The sequence below is a fragment of the Oncorhynchus nerka genome, linkage group LG3 (assembly GCF_034236695.1).
Source record: "Oncorhynchus nerka isolate Pitt River linkage group LG3, Oner_Uvic_2.0, whole genome shotgun sequence".
NCBI classification, from domain to species: Eukaryota; Metazoa; Chordata; class Actinopteri; order Salmoniformes; family Salmonidae; genus Oncorhynchus; species Oncorhynchus nerka.
Window position 1 is genome coordinate 7,560,399 of NC_088398.1, and position 20,002 is coordinate 7,580,400.

At 47.6% G+C, this 20,002-nt stretch overlaps 1 protein-coding gene across 3 annotated transcripts in view; it reads left to right on the plus strand.

Annotated features, from left to right (window-relative positions):
• LOC115113848 (glutamate receptor ionotropic, kainate 5-like) overlaps positions 1–20,002 on the plus strand; it is a 129,028-nt gene that overhangs the window by 71,805 nt on the left and 37,221 nt on the right. For 2 of the 3 annotated variants that reach the window (XM_065007756.1, XM_065007757.1), the window contains exons 2-7: positions 3,987–4,147; positions 4,406–4,570; positions 11,678–11,775; positions 12,167–12,332; positions 15,206–15,384; positions 16,013–16,066. In XM_065007756.1, coding sequence (XP_064863828.1) covers positions 4,036–4,147; positions 4,406–4,570; positions 11,678–11,775; positions 12,167–12,332; positions 15,206–15,384; positions 16,013–16,066 — 774 coding nt within the window. In that variant the 5' untranslated portion in view covers positions 3,987–4,035. Of the gene's footprint in view, positions 1–3,986; positions 4,148–4,405; positions 4,571–11,677; positions 11,776–12,166; positions 12,333–12,536; positions 13,631–15,205; positions 15,385–16,012; positions 16,067–20,002 lie in introns of those variants that run through there. The other variant, XM_065007759.1, reaches the window with a different exon arrangement.

Genomic DNA, 20,002 nt, shown 5'->3' on the forward strand with positions numbered 1-20,002 from the left:
CAGTGTGACCTGGTGGAACATTACATGCACTCACTCACTCACTCACTCATCACTCACTCACTCACTCACTCACTCACTCACTCACTCACTCACTCACTCACTCACTCACTCACTCACTCACTCACTCACTCACTCACTCACTGATTCTAGCAAGGGAATGACAGTGAGAAAGGTGAGGGATAGTTCATTTAATTTGTAAAGTGCTTTTCTCATACCTAAGGCATCAGATCCAGTGGACAGGAGAACTGAACTAACATACAGTACCAGTCAAAAGTTTGGACACACCTACTCATTCAAGAGTTTTTCTTTATTTGGACTATTTTCTACATTGTATAATAACAGTGAAAACATGAAAACTATTAAATAATACATATGGAATCATGTAGTAACCAAAAGAGTGTTAAGCAAATCAACAAATATTGTAGATTTTAGATTCATAGAAGAAGCCACACTTTCCCTTGATGACAGCTTTGCACAATCTTGGCATTCTCTCAAATAGTTTTTCCTTCACTCTGCGGTCCAAACCATCTCAATTGGGTTGAGGTCGGGTGATTGTGGAGGCCAGGTCATCTGATGCAGCACTCCTTCACTCTCCTTATTGGTCAAATAGCCCTTACACAGCCTTTGTCCTGTTGAAAAACAAATGATAGTCCCACTTAGCGCAAACCAGATGGGATGGTGTATTGCTGCAGAATGCTGTGGTAGCCATGCTGTTTAAGTGTGCCTTGAATTCTAAATAAATCATTGACAGTGTCACCAGCAAAGCACCCCGACACCATCACACCTCCACGCTTCACGGTTGGAACCACACATGGGGAGATCATCCGTTCACCTACTCTGCTATCTCACAAAGACACGGTGGTTAGAACCAAAAAATCTCAAATTTCAACTCATCAGACCAAAGGACAGATTTCCACCAGTCTAATGTGCATTGCTAGTGTTTATTGGCCCACGCAAGTCTCTTCTTCATATTGGTTTCCTTTATTAGGGGTTTCTTTGCAGCAATTTGACCATGAAGGCCTGATTAACGCTGTCTCCTCTGAACAGTTGACGTTGAGCTGTGTCTGTTACTTGAACTCTGTGAAGCATTTATTTGGGCTACAATCTGAGGTGCAGTTAACTCTAAGGAAATGATCCTCTGCAGCAGAGGTAACTCTGGGTCTTCCTTTCCTGTGGTGGTCCTCATGAGAACCAGTTTCATCATAAAAAAAACCTTGATGCTTTTTGCGACTGCACTTTTTTTCCGCAATGACTGACCTTCATGTCTTAAAGTAATGATGGACTGTCCTTTCTCTTTGCTTATTTGAGTTGCTCTTGCCATAATATGGACGTGGCATTTTCCCAAATAGGGCTATCTAATGTATATCACCCTTACCTTGTCACAACACAACTGATTAGCTCAAACGCATTAAGAAGGAAAGAAATTCCACAAATGTACTTTTAACAAGGAACACCTGTTAATTGAAATGCATTTCAGGTGACTACCTCATGAAGCTGATTGAGAGAATTCCCAGAATGTGCAAAGCTGTCATCAAGGCAAAGGGTGGCTACTTTGAAGAATATATTTGATTTGTTTATCACTTTTTTGGTTACTACATGATTCCATATGTGTTATTTCATAGTTTTGATGTCTTCATTATTATTCTACAATGTAGAAAATAGTCAAAATAAAGAAAAACCCTTGAATGAGTAGGTGTGTCCAAACCTTTGACTCATACTGTAGGTCCTTGAAAGCGTTTCTGAATTGCTCAGTCTTTAGCTACGCCTTAAACGAGTCCAGAGACTCTGCAGCCCTGACAATGACTGGAAGTTTGTTCCACAGCTGAGGGGCCACACAACTGAAAGCTTTGTCACCCGTAGTGTTTAGTCTGCTGTAGGGCTGCTGAAGGGAGATGGACCTGGAGGAGTGAACCTGTGTGTGTGAGGCAGGAGGGTAGGATGAAGTCAGACAGCTACTTGATGTGAGAGAACAATAAAAGAAATGGAGAGCCTAGGGGGAGAGGGAAAAAGGAAGAGCTACAGGAAAGAGGGAGAAAGGGAGAGCTAAGGGGGAGAGGGAGAAAGGAAGAGCTACAGGGAAGAGGGAGAAAGGGAGAGCTAAGGGGGAGAGGGAGAAAGGGAGAGCCTAGGGGAGAGGGAAAAAGGAAGAGCTACAGGAAAGAGGGAGAAAGGGAGAGCTAAGGGGAGAGGGAGAAAGGAAGAGCTACAGGGAAGAGGGAGAAAGGGAGAGCTAAGGGGGAGAGGGAGAAAGGGAGAGCTAAGGGGGAGAGGGAGAAAGGGAGAGCTTAGGGGGAGAGGGAGAAAGGGAGAGCTAAGGGGAGAGGGAGAAAGGGAGAGCTACGGGGGAGAGGGAGAGCTACGGGGGAGAGGGAGAAAGGGAGAGCTAAGAGGGAGAGGGAAAAAGGGAGAGCTACAGGGAAGAGGGAGAAAGGGAGAGCTACGGGGAGAGGGAGAAAGGGAGAGCTACAGGGAAGAGGGAGAAAGGGAGAGCTACGGGGAGAGGGAGAAAGGGAGAGCTACAGGGAAGAGGAGAAAGGGAGAGCTACGGGGAGAGGGAAAGGGAGAGCTTAGGGGAGAGGGAGCTTAGGGGAGAGGGAGAAAGGGAGCGCTACGGGGAGAGGGAGAAAGGGAGCGCTACGGGGGAGAGGGAGAAAGGGAGAGCTAAGGGGAGAGAGGGAGAAAGGGAGAGCTACGGGAGAGAGGAGAAAGGGAGAGCTACGGGGAGAGGGAGAAAGGGAGAGCTAAGGGGAGAGGGAGAAAGGGAGAGCTACGGGAGAGAGGGAGAAAGGGAGAGCTACGGGGGAGAGGGAGAAAGGGAGCGCTAAGGGGAGAGGGAGAAAGGGAGAGCTACGGGAGAGAGGGAGAAAGGGAGAGCTACGGGGGAGAGGGAGAAAGGGAGAGCTAAGGGGGAGAGGGAGAAAGGGAGCGCTACAGGGAAGAGGGAGAAAGGGAGAGCTACGGGAGAGAGGGAGAAAGGGAGAGCTACGGGGAGAGGGAGAAAGGAAGAGCTAAGGGGAGAGGGAGAAAGGGAGAGCTACAGGGAAGAGGGAGAAAGGGAGAGCTATGGGAGAGAGGGAGAAAGGGAGAGCTACGGTGGAGAGGGAGAAAGGGAGAGCTAAGGGGGAGAGGGAGAAATGGAGCGCTACGGGGGAGAGGGAGAAAGGGAGCGCTACGGGGAGAGGGAGAAAGGGAGAGCTAAGGGGGAGAGGGAGAAAGGGAGAGCTACGGGAGAGAGGGAGAAAGGGAGAGCTAAGGGGAGAGGGAGAAAGGAGAGCTACGGGGAGAGGGAGAAAGGGAGAGCTAAGGGGGAGAGGGAGAAAGGGAGAGCTACGGGGGAGAGGGAGAAAGGGAGCGCTACGGGGGAGAGGGAGAAAGGGAGAGCTACGGGGGAGAGGGAGAAAGGGAGAGCTACGGGAGAGAGGGAGAAAGGGAGGGAGAGTAAAAAAGACAAGCGTGAAGGGAAATGAAGGCAAGGAGGGAGGGAAGAGAGATGTAGAGGCAAAACATTCTCACCTCCCAGGGGTCAGATAGAAGCAGTCAAGCTGCTGTGTTGTGCCTACAGGGTCAAAGGTGACTCATCTCCAACTCACACAGATACCAGACACACTTCACACACATCTCCATCTCAGAGGTCAAACTGAGGATCATGACCAGCTGACGGTGAGCAGAAACAAGACGCTATACACCACACACATACGCTTCATCTTCTTGTCTGTTCTCACACACACATTAAACTGTCACTTAGAATGGGGGTTGTCACTCAGAGTGAGTGAGGGTGGTTTTGCAGCAGGCAGAGCAGAGCTGTGTGTGTTTCATGTGTGGGTCTTGTGATCATAACAAGCTCTTTAAATAGAGATTTAACCATTGGCGCTACAGATGTGTGCACAGAGTGAGAACGATTGTGTGTGCATGTATGTGTGTTTGTGAGTGTGTGTCTGTGTGTTTGTGTATATTTTGGTGTTGTAACGTGTCCTCCCGTCCTTTAGGTGGCGAGCAGGCAGCCAGCAGACCGTTCTCCATGAGGAGCAGTAGAAGATGCCGGCTCTGCCAGCGCTGCTGCTGTCGATACACTTCTCCTCCTTCCTGCTAGTTACCATGGCACCACGCTCCGGAAGCCAGGCCACCCTGCTCTCCTCTGTCCGGATGGGTGAGTGTCCATCTATCAATCATCCATCCATCCCTCTTTCCATCCCTTGATCACCCTCAGGTGTCTGTCTCCCTCTCCTCCCCCGGTGTCTCACCCCCCTCCACCAGGACACACCCACTCACTCACTCACTCACCTGGCCTTCACACCCCTCGTAAATACTCTGCTTGTCTCCTCTCTTTTTGTCTTATTGTCTATTGGTGAGTAACATCAATGTTTTCTCCCGTTCCATATCTCCATCTCCCTCCCTCCCCATGTAGCTGCGATCCTGGATGACCAGTCAGTGTGTGGGCGTGGGGAGCGGCTGGCTCTGGCCCTGGCCAGGGAGAACATCAACAGTGTGATGGAGGGAGGGGCTAGAGCCCGTGTGGAGGTGGACATATTCGAACTGCAGAGGGACTCCCAGTATGAGACCACTGACACCAGTGAGTAACACCACTACAGACCACTAAGACCAATACTGACTAGGCTGCAAATCCAAGATGGCGTAGCAGTCTGTCTTTGTGTTTGTCTTTGTCTTATCCCGTGTATATAGTCATTTTTTTTGTATTTTAATCTCACTTTCTATCTACGAACTAAATATACTTTCTTACAAACTTTCCTGCAACCTTTCCTGCAACCTGCCTCACCCAATGTGGTACGGATCTGCTATTTTTATTCCTTATAACTGGAACCTCCATCAGGAGCTGGCCAGCTAACTAGCTACCAGCCAGCTTTAGCTCGGACAATACCTTCCAGTCTGAACAGCACGATATCAACCCAGAGCATATCGGATTGCTTCTCTCTGCCACATCACAACCGAGTGATTACTGTTAGCTAAAACCTCTGTCCCGAAGCAAGCATCAGTTAGCCTTGAGCTAGCCTCAAGCTAGGCCCATATACCAGCTAATTATTGGGCTACAATGCCTCTTTGCCAATTGGCCTGGACCCTTTCTTGTCCACACGGAGCCCCGCAGATCCATCACGACTGGTCTGCCGACGTAATTGTCCGATGTGGTTTCAACAGGCCAATTGGCGATGTCGCCGAAGACCCATCTGCTAGCCCCGGCCCGCTGGCTTTCTGAACGCTGTGTCTCCCGCTCGCCTAGCGTAGTAGCAACTACCGAACGGCTCCCGGACTCACCTATTGCTGCTCAATGGACCCTATGATCCCTCGGCTACACAGCTGATGCCCGCTGGACTGTTTCAATAACATGGTACCTCATTCTGTTTATCTGTCGGCCCCAGCCTCGAACTCAGGTCCTGTATGTACCTAACTGACCCGCCTCTGCCCATTCATCGCCATTTACCCATTGTTGTCTTAGCTCTCCCGATCAACACCTGCGATTGCTTTATGCCTCTCTCTAATGTCCATATGCCTTGTCTACTGCTGTCTCAGCTAGTTCTTATTGTTTTATTTCACTGTAGAGCCCCCAGTCCCGCACAACATGCCTTAGATAGCTCTTTTGTCCCACCCCCCACACATGCGGAGCCTCACCTGGCTTAACTGGTGCCGCCAGAGATGCAACCTCTCTCATCGTCACTCAACGCCTAGGTTAACCTCCACTGTACTCATATCTTACCATACCCTTGTCTGTACATTATGCCCTGAATCTATTCTACCACGCCCAGAAATCTGCTCCTTTGATTCTCTGTTCCATGCGCACTAGACGACCAGTTCTTATAGCTTTTAGCCGTACCCATATCCTACTCCTCCTCTGTTCCTCTGGTGATGTAGAGGTTAACCCAGGCTCTGTAGCCCCCAGTACTACACCTATTCCCCAGGCTCTCTCATTTGTTGACTTCTGTAACCGTAAAAGCCTTGGTTTCACGCATGTTAACATCAGAAGCCTCCTCCCTAAGTTTGTATTATTCACTGCTTTAGCACACTCCGCCAACCCTGATGTCCTAGCCATGTCTGAATCCTGGCTCAGGAAGGCCACCAAAAATTCTGAAATTTCCATCTCCAACTACAACATTTCCTGTCAAGATAGAAATGCCAAAGGGGGCAGAGTTGCAAACTATTGCAGAAATACTCAGAGAGAGTTGCAGAGTTCTGTCATACTATCCAGGTCTGTACCCAAACAGTTTGAGCTTCTACTTTAAAAAATCCACCTTTCCAGATATAAGTCTCTCAATGAGGCAGCTTGTTATAGACCCCCCTCAGCCCCCAGCTGTGCCCTGGACACCATATGTGAATTGATTGCACCTAATTTATTTCAGAGTTCGTAGAGTTAGGTGACTTAAACTGGGATATGCTTAACACCCCGGCCTTCCTACAATCTAAGCTAGATGCCCTCAATCTCACAAATTATCAAGGAACCTACCAGGTACAACCCTAAATCCGTAAACATGGGCACCCTCATAGATATCATCCTGACCAACTTGCACTCTAAATACACGTCTGCTGTCTTCAACCAGGATCTCAGCGATCACTGCCTCATTGCCTACGTCCGTAATAGGTCCACGGACAAACAACCACCCCTCATCACTGTCAAACACTCCCTAAAACACTTCAGCAAGCAGGGCTTTCTAATTGACCTGGCCCGAGTATCCTGGAAGGATATTGACCTCGTCCCATCAGTAGAGGATGCCTGGTTGTTCTTTAAAAGTGCTTTCCTCACCATCTTAAATAAGCTTGCCCCATTTAAAAAATATAGAACTAAGAACAGATTTAGCCCTTGGTTCACTCCAGATTTGACTGCCCTTGACCAGTACAAAAACATCCTGTGGTGTACTGCATTAGCATCGAATAGCCCCCGCGATATGCAACTTTTCAGGGAAGTTAGGAGCCAATACAATCAGTCAGTTAGGAAAGCAAAGGATAGCTTTTTCAAACAGAAATTTGCATCCTGTAGCACAAATTCCAAAAGGTTTTGGGACACTGTAAAGTCCATGGAGAATAAGAGCACCTCCTCCCAGCTGCCAACTGCACTGAGGTTAGGAAACACTGTCACCACCGATAAATCTACGATAATTGAACATTTCAATAAGAATTTTTCCATGGCTGGCCATGCTTTCCACCTGGCTACCTCTACCCTGGCCAACATTTTGGCACCACCCGCAGCAACTTGCCCAAGCCCCCCCGCTTCTCCTTCACCCAAATCCAGGTAGCTGATGTTCTGAAAGAGCTGCAAAATCTGGACCCCTACAAATCAGCTGGGCTAGATAATCTGGACCCTCTCTTTCTAAGATTTTAGAAAGCCTGTTCAACCTCTCTCTCGTATCGTCTGAGATCCCTAAAGATTGGAAAACTGCCGCGGTCAACCATCTCTTCAAAGGGGGAGACACTCTAGACCCAAATTGTTACAGAACTATATCTATCCTTCCCTGCCTTTCTAACGTCTTCAAAAGCCAAGTTAACAAACAGATCACCGACCTTTTCCGCTATGCAATCTGGTTTCCGAGCTGGTCATGGGTGCACCTCAGCCATGCTCAAGGTCCTAAACGATATCATGACTGCCATCGATAGAAGACAGTACTGTGCAGCTGTCTTCATCGACCAAGCCAAGGCTTCAACTCTGTCAATCACCAGATTCTTATCGGCAGACTCAATAGCCTTGATTTCTCAAATGACTGCCTCGCCTGGTTCACCAACTACTTCTCAGATAGAGTTCAGTGTGTCAAATCGGACGGCCTGTTGTCCAGACCTCTGGCAGTCTCTATGGGGGTGCCACATGGTTCAATTCTCGGGCCGACTATTTTCTCTGTATACATCAATGATGTCGCTCTTGCTGCTGGTGATTCTCTGATCCACCTCTATGCAGACGACACCATTCTGTATACTGGCCCTTCTTTGGACACTGTGTTAACAAACCTCCAAATGAGCTTCAATGCCATACAACACTCCTTCCAAGGCCTCCAACTGCTCTTAAACGCTAGTCAAACTAAATGCATGCTCTTCAACCGTGGACGGTTCTGACTTAGAATATGTGGATAACTACAAATACCTAGGTGTCTAGTTAGACTTTAAACTATCCTTCCAGACTCACATTAAGCATCTCCAATCCAAAATGAAATCTAGAATCGGCTTCCATTTTTGCAACAAAGCCTTCTTCACTCATGCTGCTAAACATATCCTCGTAAAACTGACTATCCTACCGATCCTTGACTTCGGCGATGTCATTTATAAAATTGCCTCCAACACTCTACTCAGCAAATTGGATGTAGTCTATCACAGTGCCATCCATTTTGTCACCAAAGTCCCATCTTCTACCCACCACTGCGACTTGTATGCTCTCATTGGCTGGCCCTCGTTTCATGTTTGTTGCCAAGCCCACTGGCTCCAGGTCATCTATAAGTCTGACCAGTACTGACCAGTAATAATACCAGTACAGACAAGTACTGATCATTAATACCAGTACAGACCAGTACTGACCAGTAATATCAGTACAGACCAGTAATAATACCAGTACAGACAAGTTCTGATCAGTAATACCAGTACAGACCAGTACTGACCAGTAATATCAGTACAGACCAGAACAGACCAGTCATACCAGTACAGACCAGTACTGACCAGTTTTACCAGTACAGACCAGTAATAGCAGTACAGACCAGTACTGACTAGTAATACTAGTACATCGCAGTACAGACCAGTACTGACCATTACTGACCCATAATATCAGTACAGACCAGTACTGACCAGTACTGACCAGTAATACCAGTACAGACCAGTGCAGACCAATACTGATCAGAATTATCAGTACAGACCAGTACAGATCAGTACTGACTTGTAATACCAGTACAGACCAGTACTTACTTGTAATTCCAGTACTTACCAGTAATACGAGTACAGACCATTACTGACCAGTAATACCAGTACAGACCAGTACTGAACAGCAATACCAGTACTACAGACTTTATGTACAAAATAGATTGAGGATTTCATTCAGTAGTTTATGTGTATTAGCTCACAGACCAATGACTTCTATTACATTTACATTTAAGTCATTTAGCAGACGCTCTTATCCAGAGCGACTTACAAATTGGTGCTTTCACCTTATGACATCCAGTGGATACAGACACTTGCTGTTCCCGTTACAAGAAGTCACCACCCTGCCGCTGGCCACAGCGAGCTGGAGGGAGAAGTGACTGTGTGTGGACGTGTGTGAATGTACAGTACAGTATGTGTGTGTGTTTGTGTGTGTGTGCATGTGTGTGGATTTATTAATTTGTGTGTGTGCTTGTGTGTGGATTTATTCATGTGTGTGTGCTTGTGTGTGGCTTTATTCATGTGTGTGTATGTGTGTGTGTGTGTGGACTTATTAATGTGTGTGTGTGTGTGTGCTTGTGTGTGGCTTTATTCATGTGTGTGTGTGTGTGTGTGTGTGTGTGTGCGTCCTTGACCAGTGGGCAGGACACTCTGACAGGCGTATTTGCCATCAGGGTCCTTGGATCACAGGCCTCATCTTACAGCTGTAGCTGTATGAGACACATGCACACACACACACACACACACACACACACACACACACACACACACACACACACACACACACACACACACACACCAGAGGTTATGGATGATGAGGATGGAGAGATGTAGAGGATTGAAATGGAGCCCAGGGTGAATCTCAGTAGTCTGAAGCAGCTTCCTCTCCTCATCTCATTACCTTCAGCAGAACTGACGTGAAGATGCACCATATACAGTCCCTTGCAAAAGTATTCATCCCGCGTTTTTCCTATTTTGTTGCATTACAGCCTGTAATTTAAATAGATTTTCATTTGGATTTCATGTAATGGACATATACAAAATAGTCCAAATTGGTGAAATTAAATGAAAAAAACGTGTGTTTTTTCATTTAAGTGTTTACTTGTTTAAAAAATTCTAAAAGATAGAAAACTGAAAAGTGCTGTGTGTATATGTATTCACCCCCTTTGCTATGAAGCCCATAAATAAGATCTGGTGCAACCAATTACCTTCAGAAGTCACATAATTAGTTAAAAGTCCACCTGTGTGCAATCTAAGTGTCACATGATCTTTCGCATGATCTCAGTATAAATACACCTGTTCTGAAAGGCCCCAGAATCTGAAAGGCCCCAGAAAGGCCCCAGAATCTGCAACACCATGAAGACCAAGGAACGCTCCAAACAAGTCAGGGACAAAGTTGTGGAGAAGTACAGATCAGGGTTGGATTCGAAAAGAAATATCAGAAACTTTGAACATCCCACGGAGCACCATTAAATCCATTATTAAAAAATTGAAAGAATATGGCACCACAACAAACCTGCCAAGAGAGGGCAGCCCACCAAAACTCACGGACCAGGCAAGGAGGGAATTAATTAGAGAGGCAACAAAGAGACCAAAGATAACCCTGAAGGAGCTGCAAAGCTCCTTCAGGGGATAAATAGTTATGCACTCTCAAGTTTTCTGTTTTTTTTGTGTCTTATTTCTTGTTTGTTTTACAATGAAAGATATTTTGCATCTTCAAAGTGGTAGGCATGTCAAATGATACAATCAATTTTAATTTCAGGTTGTAAGGCAACAAAGTAGGAAAAATTCCAAGGGGGTGAATACTTTCACAAGACACTGTACTTACTGTAGCCCCATGATGTGTGCGATTATTGCCCCCCTGTCAATCATTGACTCGCGTGTCCCTGTTACTGTCTAGGTTCAACAACCATGGTTACTGTGACACAGTGCAGTGTGGCAGGAAGACATGTTGGCCTTAATCAGTATGTCAGTGGCATTGATCAGTAACAGGAGCTGATCATTAAGCAATATGTTAACTATGAGACAGAACAGACTGACTTACAGACTGACTGACAGACTGAACACGCCCTAACAGTAGGCAAGATGGAGTTTCCACCATGCTGCTATGTTTCCATCCTTTCCCCATCAGTAGTCACAAAGGAAAATAGATCATTTTAAGGTGTAGGCAATGGCTAGGTTCCACTCTACAAACTCACTCCCTTCCCTCTGCCCGTGAAGGGAAGGTGGCATAATGGAACCAAGCCAGAGTGTTAAACACTTTTCTAAACAAGAAAACAAGGAGTGAGTAAGAGTTCTGAGGTCCACAAGCATTAGAAACAGTAGACTGCACTTCAACATTTGTAGCAATAGACAAAAAGATAGAAATACATTCCCACCAGACTAACAGAGCACTCAGACTAACAGAGTACCCAGACTAACAGAGCACCTAGACTAACAGAGCACCCAGACTAACAGAGCACCCAGACTAACAGAGCACCCAGACTAACAGAGCACCTAGACTAATAAAGCACCCAGACTAACAGAGCACCCAGACTAACAGAGCACCCAGACTAACAGAGCACCCAGACTAACAGAGCACCTAGACTAACAGAGCACCCAGACTAACAGAGCACCCAGACTAACAGAGCACCCAGACTAACAGAGCACCTAGACTAATAGAGCACCCAGACTAACACAGCACCCAGACTAACAGAGCACCCGGACTAACAGAGCACCTGGACTAACAGAGCACCCGGACTAACAGAGCACCCAGACTAACAGAGCACCCAGACTAAAGTGATTTATTTTAAGAGAAGTGCACCTGGTTGACTTCTGTCCCTCTGTCTCCCTCTCCTCTCAGTGTGCCAGATTCTACCTAAAGGAGTGGTGTCTGTGATAGGCCCTGCCAACAGCCCTGCTTCTGGCTCGACTGTCAGTCATATATGTGGAGAGAAGGAGGTGAGTGGCACACACATGCATCTCTCTCTCTCTCTCTCTCTCTCTCTCTCTCTCTCTCTCTCTCACACCCTTCTTGTTCATCGTTACAGTGTCAAGAGATTGAGTCCCCTGAATCTCTCCTCATGTAATTAACCATCAACCACTTCTTCCATCTGTTTTCTCTTTAATCCCTTTGGCCTTTTATACCGTCTCACTCTGTTCTCCTCCTCTCCTCATTTCTGTTTCCTCCCACCATCTTTCTATCTCTCTCTCTCGCTCCTTAATGTTTTCTATACTGGTTCTTTGATATCTTTGCCTTCTCTGCTCTTCCTTCCTTTCTCTCGCTAATTCCTTTATACTCTCCTCCCCTCCCCTCCTCCTCTTCTACTTTCCTTTCCTCTCTCCTCTCCAGATCCCTCATGTAAAGATAGGTCCAGAGGAGACTCCCAGGTTGCCCTACCTACGTTTTGCCTCGGTCAGTCTGTACCCTAGCAACGAGGACATGAGCCTGGCCGTGGCAGCCATCCTGCGATCCTTCAGCTACCCCTCAGCCAGCCTGGTCTGCTCCAAGGCCGAGTGTGAGTACTGTGTGCACACGCATGTAGTTGTAATTGTGTGTTTATTTTAATTATTATGATTTTTTTTTTTTTTACGTTTTACTGCTATTTCTCCCCATTTGGTAGTTACAGTCTTGTCCCATCGCTGCAACTCCCATATGGACTCTGGAGAGGCGAAGGTCGAGAGCCATGTGTCCTCCGAAACATGATCCCGCCAAGCCGCACTGCTTCTTGACACACTGCTCGCTTAACCTGGAAGCCAGCCGCACCAATGTGTCGGAGGAAACACCATACAGCTGTCGACCGAAGTCAGCCTTCATGCACCCAGACGCCGGGCTAGAGCACGATGGGACAAGGACATCCCAGCCGGCCAAACCCTCCCCTAACCCGGATGACGCTGGGCCAATTGTACGCCGCCTCATGGGTTTCCTGTCGCGTCACAGTCCGGGATTGAACCCGGATCTGTGGTGACGTCTCAGTGCCTTGGACCACTGCGCCACTCAGGAAGCGCTGTGTGTGTGCCTTTGTGTGTGCCTTTGTGTGTGTGCCTTTGTGTGTGTGTGTGTGTGTGTGTGTGTGTGTGTGTGTGTGTGTGTGTGCGTGTGTTCGTGCAACTCACACTCCCTGTGCGAGCTCACGGCATCTTGGCACGTTCACACTGTCTGGGCGATTATGACTGTACCCTGCTGTTAGACACTCATTCTAACAGGCTGCTCTTAAAGTTCACTAAACTGTACATGCAAACAACACAACTCATGGTCCATACAATTCACACTCCAACAGTATCTACCTCTTACTCATCCTCCAGCACTTGGCCAGACAGTCAACCACCTGTCAGGCTCCTGATACAGTATAAAGACTGACAGCAACTTACAATTGTTAGAGCTATCAGACTATTGATTTAATGATGATTGATGCACAGCTCCAAAGAGCTGTAATCCTGTTTCAGTCTCAGAAAATGAAGAGCTCCTCTCCTCTTCATAAACTTGCCACTTTGAACATGAGACCCTTTGAAATTGCACACCGATATGATCAGTGATTTTGATGTGATACACAGGCCTACTTCCTTCCTTCCATTTGCTGATGTGAGACTTGTGTCTTTTTGATGTGTTTACAAAAAGCTTTTCTATTTGGAAGAGGTTTTTAAAGCAACAGGTACGGTAGTCATGGTGATATAGTGATTGCCGGTGCAGATGAGGCTCTACATTTGTCTGGGAAGTGATCTTGTCAAGGTTACCGTTACCCACAGACTCTCTGACCCACTTGGCTGTGGGAGCTATTGCCGTGCCGAGCTGCTGGTTGCCATGGCTGCAGAAAAGGTGCTAACTGACACTCAACAGGCTGACTGCCTGACTCCCTCCACACACACGTACATACAGTCAGTGTGCTGCAGAGAGATAGACGATTAACAAACCATGGTTACAACCAACGGGTTTTCATATTTTTCCATCTACTTCAGTCGAATGGCTTTCAGGATAAGTGGACGTTATGTGTGTGTGTGAGAGATAGGGCCGCCGTCCATCACATATCAGATGTAGTGATGAGTAATGCAAGGAGACCAAGATGGTTTCTTTTTTTCTTCTTATAGTGTCCATTCTGTTGCTGCATGACAAAGATGTTTTATGTTGATTTCCAGGCATTTTCCTTTCTTTTTTTCACTGAAATGTTTTTGGGGAGGTTTCCTTCTCTAGTTATGTATGGGTCACGGGTCACAGCTATTAATCTAGTGCCATTATGCAGTTTTTATGAGATGGATGAGGTCAGAGGAAGGAGAGGAGAGAGGGAGGTGGTAAAAAGGGATCGAGAGAGAGGAAGCAAGAGCTGGAGAGAGGAATAGAGGGACAGGGGAGAGATGATGAGAAAGGAGATGGAGAGCAAAGGGGAGAGTGACCAGGATAGGAAAAGAAAAAGAGAGAGAGAGATACAAGAGCCAGAGCAAAAGATGGAGAGGTTAGCGAAAGAGAGAGAGCAGTTAGAGAGAGAGACAGAAGGAGAGGTTAGGTTAGAGAAAGTGTGATAAAGAGAGAGAGAGGAAGCTAGAGAGAGAGACCATTGATTTTTCTCCTCCTTCAAACTAATTAACGTTTTTGGCCTGGTTCAGTGATTGCCACACTGCTTACAGGCCTGCTCTCTGGGAGGCTCCTGTCCCTCCCTCCCTCCTGTCCCTCCCTCCCTTCTCTTTCTCCCCTCTGGCTCCCTGTGAAGCTCCCCAGACGCTGGTAGCTCCTTTTATTTACTCATCTAGCAGCGTTTTACTAGAGAATATAGAATTAGAATGGGAATTAGAATTTATATTCTAAACCCCAAGGACCTTTCCATAGTGTTTGTCCCAGGGACTAGCTACAGTACTGTATATTTGCAGTACAGAATGCTTTGAGGAACGAAGTCGTCATGTCGTCACCGGAAACGTTTGATATTGTGAATGCCAATGGGAGAGAAAGAAGTAGACGTTCATTTAACTTTCTGTTTGGCTTGTCCCTAGTGGGTCTTGTTGCTATGTACGTGGCTAAGTAATTACCAGGCCCTCCGTAGTGGATTGGTGGGTCAGTTTTTTTCAATTGCTTTCAACCACATTGTCTCTCTCAGAATAGGATACATTTCACAGTGCTATACAATATGCATGCAATAGGCAACAATGTCAAATTCTAGATATTCTATGTCAATGCCACAATGGTGGGTTAGCACGATATAATTATTGAATCTCCCCAGAACCTGATTTATAGGATCTCTTGTTTAGAACTACCAGTATAGCACACTTTCTATGCATTTTACAATGCCAATCTCCAACATCCCATGTTCGTTTGTGGGATGTTAAATTAAGTCTCAAAATGTCTCTGTTATTCTATCCCTTCTCTTCCCCTTCTCTCCGGCTCTCACCCGGCACCGCCCCTCAGGCCTTCTGCGATTGGAGGAGCTAGTGCGGCGCTTCCTGATCTCCAGGGAGACGCTGTCAATCAGGATGCTGGATGACAGCCTGGATCCCACCCCTCTGCTGAAGGAGATACGAGACGACAAGGTGGCCACCATCATCATCGACGCCAACGCCTCCATCTCCTACCTCATCCTCAAAAAGGTCAGGGGTCATGCCTCAAAGGCTTTTATAGAATAGCTACACGAGTTGTCGCATGTAGAGCACAAACAGATCTGAGATCAGGCTGAGAAGTTGTACCTATTGACTGATTTAGAGAGCAACAATGGTTCAATTATCTTAAGCAGCTGAAATCATATTGACAGCTTGACTATTTAACATGTGGTAATCCAAATTCAGTGGTGATAATGGGTCCATAGGTGTTATGATGATTTATATTGTACAGCCTGTAGCAACAGCAGTCAGAGCACAGGAGTGACTCAGAGATTGGCCTTTATATAGAACTGTGTCTGTCTGTCTGTCAGTACATGCATTACCACTGCTCTCTGCTTCTCTGCTCTCTCTGCTCTGTCTACTCTCTGCCTTAAGCTTTATTGTGTAAGTTTGACAATTTAACACTGTGGTTGTGGTAAGCTCTCTTTCCATCCCCCTCTCTCTCTCTCGTCATCCCTCTCTCTCTCTCTCTCTCTCTCTCTGCTTCTGTCCTTCTCACCCTCACTCTGTCTCCTACCACTACCACATATATCTTCCCGCCTCTTCTCTCTTACTTTCTATCTCACCCTCCTTCTCTCTGTCTCCCCTCCCTCCTTCGCTTCTCTCTCTCTCTCCACAGGCGTCAGAGTTGGGGATGACATCAGCGTTTTACAAGTACATCCTCACCACCATGGTAAGAACGCAACAACGCCTCTTAGCATTCCTGCCATCTTTCTACCTTTCCTCTCCTCCGTGTCCTTCCTTCCGCCTCCTTCCCACTCCCTTTCTTTGTCCCTGGGTATGTGTGAGGGACGGGGCCAGGGGCGTGCCACCTGGGAGAAACACATTACAACACACAGAGAGAACTACACTACATGACCAGAAGTATGTGGACACCTGCTCCCTAAACATCTCATTCCAAAATCATGGGCATTAATATGCAGTTGGTCCCCCCTTTGCTGCTATAACAGCCTCCACTCCTCTGGGAAGGCTTTCCACTAGATGTTGGAACATTGCTGCGGGGACTTGATTCCATTCAGCCACAAGAGCATTAGTGAAATCGGCACTGATGTTGGGCGATTAGGCCTGGCTCGCTGTTGGCGTTCCAATTCATCCCAAAGGTGTTTGATGGGGTTGAGGTCAGGGCTCTGTGCAGGCCAGTCAGGTTCTTCCACACCGATCTCGACAAACCATTTCTGTATGGACCTCGCTTTGTGCACAGAGGCAATGTCATGCTGAAACAGGAAAGGGCCTTCCCCAAACTGTTGCAACAAAGTTGGATGCATAGAAGTGCCTAGAATGTCATTGAATGCTGTAGCGTTAAGATTTCCCTTCGCTGGAAATAAGAGACCTAGCCCGAACCATGAAATCCGGGGCAGAAATTGAACAAACTGAGTTGTTGGGAAGGTGCCACGTTGAAAGTCACTGAGCTCTTCAGTAAGGCCGTTCTACTGTCAATGTTTGTCTATGGAGATTGCATGGCCGTGTGCCTGATTTTATACACCTGTCAGCAATGGGTGTGGCTGAAATATATATATAGTGTATTAAAAAATAGCAGTTTAAATATTTTTTTATATAATTGAGGTCAAAGGTAACATATCTTCAGAAATTATAAGTGATGTAAATCTCAACCATTTATCTTTTCCAGTGATGAAAATGTCTCATGGGATGGTGGGGTATGCAAAATGGGTAAACTTTGAGTACCTTTATCTCTTGAATGTTTTGGCATTCAGGTCCAAAAAGTCACATTCTAAGCACTACATGGGCAAAGATGTATGGAAATCAAATCAAAAAGGCTGCTGTCAAAAATGGATTGAATTCAAATAGATTTACCCTGAAGACATTTCAAATGTTATGTTCTCAAATGTATTTTTTATTTTTTACATTTATTTCACACCAAATAAACATACACAAACAAACAAGATACAGACACACACAAAAAACAACTCCATCTCCTCTTCCCAGTCCTACATGCTGTAACGGCGTTCGTCTGTTGAAAGAAGAGAGTCGGACCGAAATGCAGCGTGTAGGTTACTCATGTGCTTTAATAAAGGAAATAGCGATACATGAAATAACTGAGATACAAAACAACAGACGGAACGTGAAACTATACAGCCTATCTGGTGAATACACAAAGACAGGTACAATCACCCACGAAATACAACGTGAACACAGGCTACCTAAATACGGTTCCCAATCCAAGACAACGAGAAGCACCTGACTCTAATTGAGAACCGCCTCAGGCAGCCAAGCCTAACTAGACACACCCCTAATCAACACAATCCCAATTACTACAAACCCCAATACGAAACACAACATATAAACCCATGTCACACCCTGGCTTACCCAAACATATACCAAAAACACAAAATATAATGACCAAGGCGTGACAGAACCCCCCCTAAGGTGCGGACTCCGGGACGCACCTCAAGAGCATAGGGAGGGTCCGGGTGGGCGTCTGTCCATGGTGGCGGTTCTGGCTCGGGACGTGGACCCCACTCCATGAATGTCCTAGTTCCTCCCCTTCGCGTCCTGGGATAATCCACCCTCTCCGCCGACCATGGCCTAATAGTCCTCACCCAGATCCCCACATAACTGAGGAGCAGCTCGTAACAGAGGGGCAGCTCGGGACAGAGGGGCAGCTCGGGACAGAGGGGCAGCTCGGGACAGAGGGGCAGCTCGGGACAGAGGGGCAGCTCGGGAATCCCAGAGGAGATGAGCCCGGGACCGAGGGGAAGCCCGGGACAGGTAGTAGGAATCCCAGTGGCTGAGAACTGAAGCTTCAGGTTGTCTGGCAGATCTGGAAGAGACTCAGACAGGTAGAGACTGGCTGTCTGGCAAATCCTGGCTGGCTGGCGGAATCTGGAAGATTCAGATCTGGTTGTCTGGCAGATCTGGAAGAGACTGGTTGTCTGGCAGATCTGGAAGAGACTGGTTGTCTGGCGGATCTGGAAGAGACTGGTTGTCTGGCACTTCTGGCGGATCCTGGCAGACTGGCGGCGCTGGGCAGACTGGCGACGCTGGGCAGACTGGGAGCACTGGCGGCACTGGGCAGACGGGGAGCACTGGCGGCGCTGGGCAGACTGGGAGCACTGGCGGCGCTGGGCAGACTGGGAGCACTGGCGGCGCTGGGCAGACTGACAGCTCTGGCTGCTTCATGCAGACTGACAGCACTTGGCAGACTGACAGATCTCTGCAGACTGGCAGCTCAGGCTGCTCCGAACAGGCAGGAGGCTCCGGCAGCGCAGGAGAGGATACAGGCTCTGGCTGCGCTGAACAGGTGGGAGACTCCGGCAGCGCAGGAGAGGAGACAGGCTCTGGCTGCGCTGAACAGGCGGGAGACTCCGACAGCGTAGGAGGGAAGGAAGGCTCTGGCTGTGTTGAACAGGCGAGGCGCACTGAAGGCCTGGTGCGTGGTGCTGGAACTGGTGGTATTTGATCGAGGACACGCACAGGAAGCCTGGTGCGGGGAGCTGCTACCGGAGGACTGGTGTGTAGAGGTGGCTCTGGATAGACCGGACCGTGCAGGCGCACTGGAGCTCTTGAGCACCGAGCCTGCCCAAGCTTACCTGGCTCGATGCCCACTCTAGCCCGGCCAATAGGAAGAGCTGGTATGTGTCGCAGCTGGCTCTGCACCCGCACTGGAAACACCGTGCGCTCCATAGCATAACACGGTGCCTGCCCGGTCTCTCTAGCCCAACGGTGAGCACAGGGAGTATGCGCAGGTCTCCTACCTGGCATAACTACTCTCCCTTCTAGCCCCCCCCCAATAATTTTTTTGGGGTGACTTTCCGGTTTCCAACCGAGTCGCCGTGCTGCTTCCTCATACCTGCGCCTCTCCGCTTTAGCTGCTTCTATTTCCTCCTTGGGACGGCGATATTCTCCCGGCTGCGCCCAGGGTCCTTTACCGTCTAATTCCTCCTCCCATGTCCAAATCTCCAAATGGTGCAGTCTCTCCCACTGCAACTGTTCTTCATGATTAACAGGGAGAGTAGGCTCAGGTCTGACTCCTGACTCAGCCTCTCTCTCTCTGCGCTTTCCCCCGTTACTTTCCGTTTTCGCTCTGTATAGCCGTGCTTTCCTTCTCGAATCCATACCTCTATAGCCCTCTTCGCATTGCTGTAGGGAATCCCAGGCGGGCTCCTGCACTCGCTCTGGATCGGCCGCCCACCTGTCGATTTCTTCCCACGTAGTATACTCCATGCTTCTGCTGTCCATAATGTCCTCCTTCAGATCCTGCCAGTTCACACGCTGCTCGGTCCGTGAGTGGTGGGTGATTCTGTAACTGCGTTAGTCTGTTGAAAGAAGAGAGTCGGACCGAAATGCAGCGTGTAGGTTACTCATGTGCTTTAATAAAGGAAATAGCGATACATGAAATAACTGTGAGATACAAAACAACAGACGGAACGTGAAACTATACAGCCTATCTGGTGAATACACAAAGACAGGTACAATCACCCACGAAATACAACGTGAACACAGGCTACCTAAATACGGTTCCCAATCCGAGACAACGAGAAGCACCTGACTCTAATTGAGAACCGCCTCAGGCAGCCAAGTCTAACTAGACACACCCCTAATCAACACAATCCCAATTACTACAAACCCCATACGAAACACAACATATAAA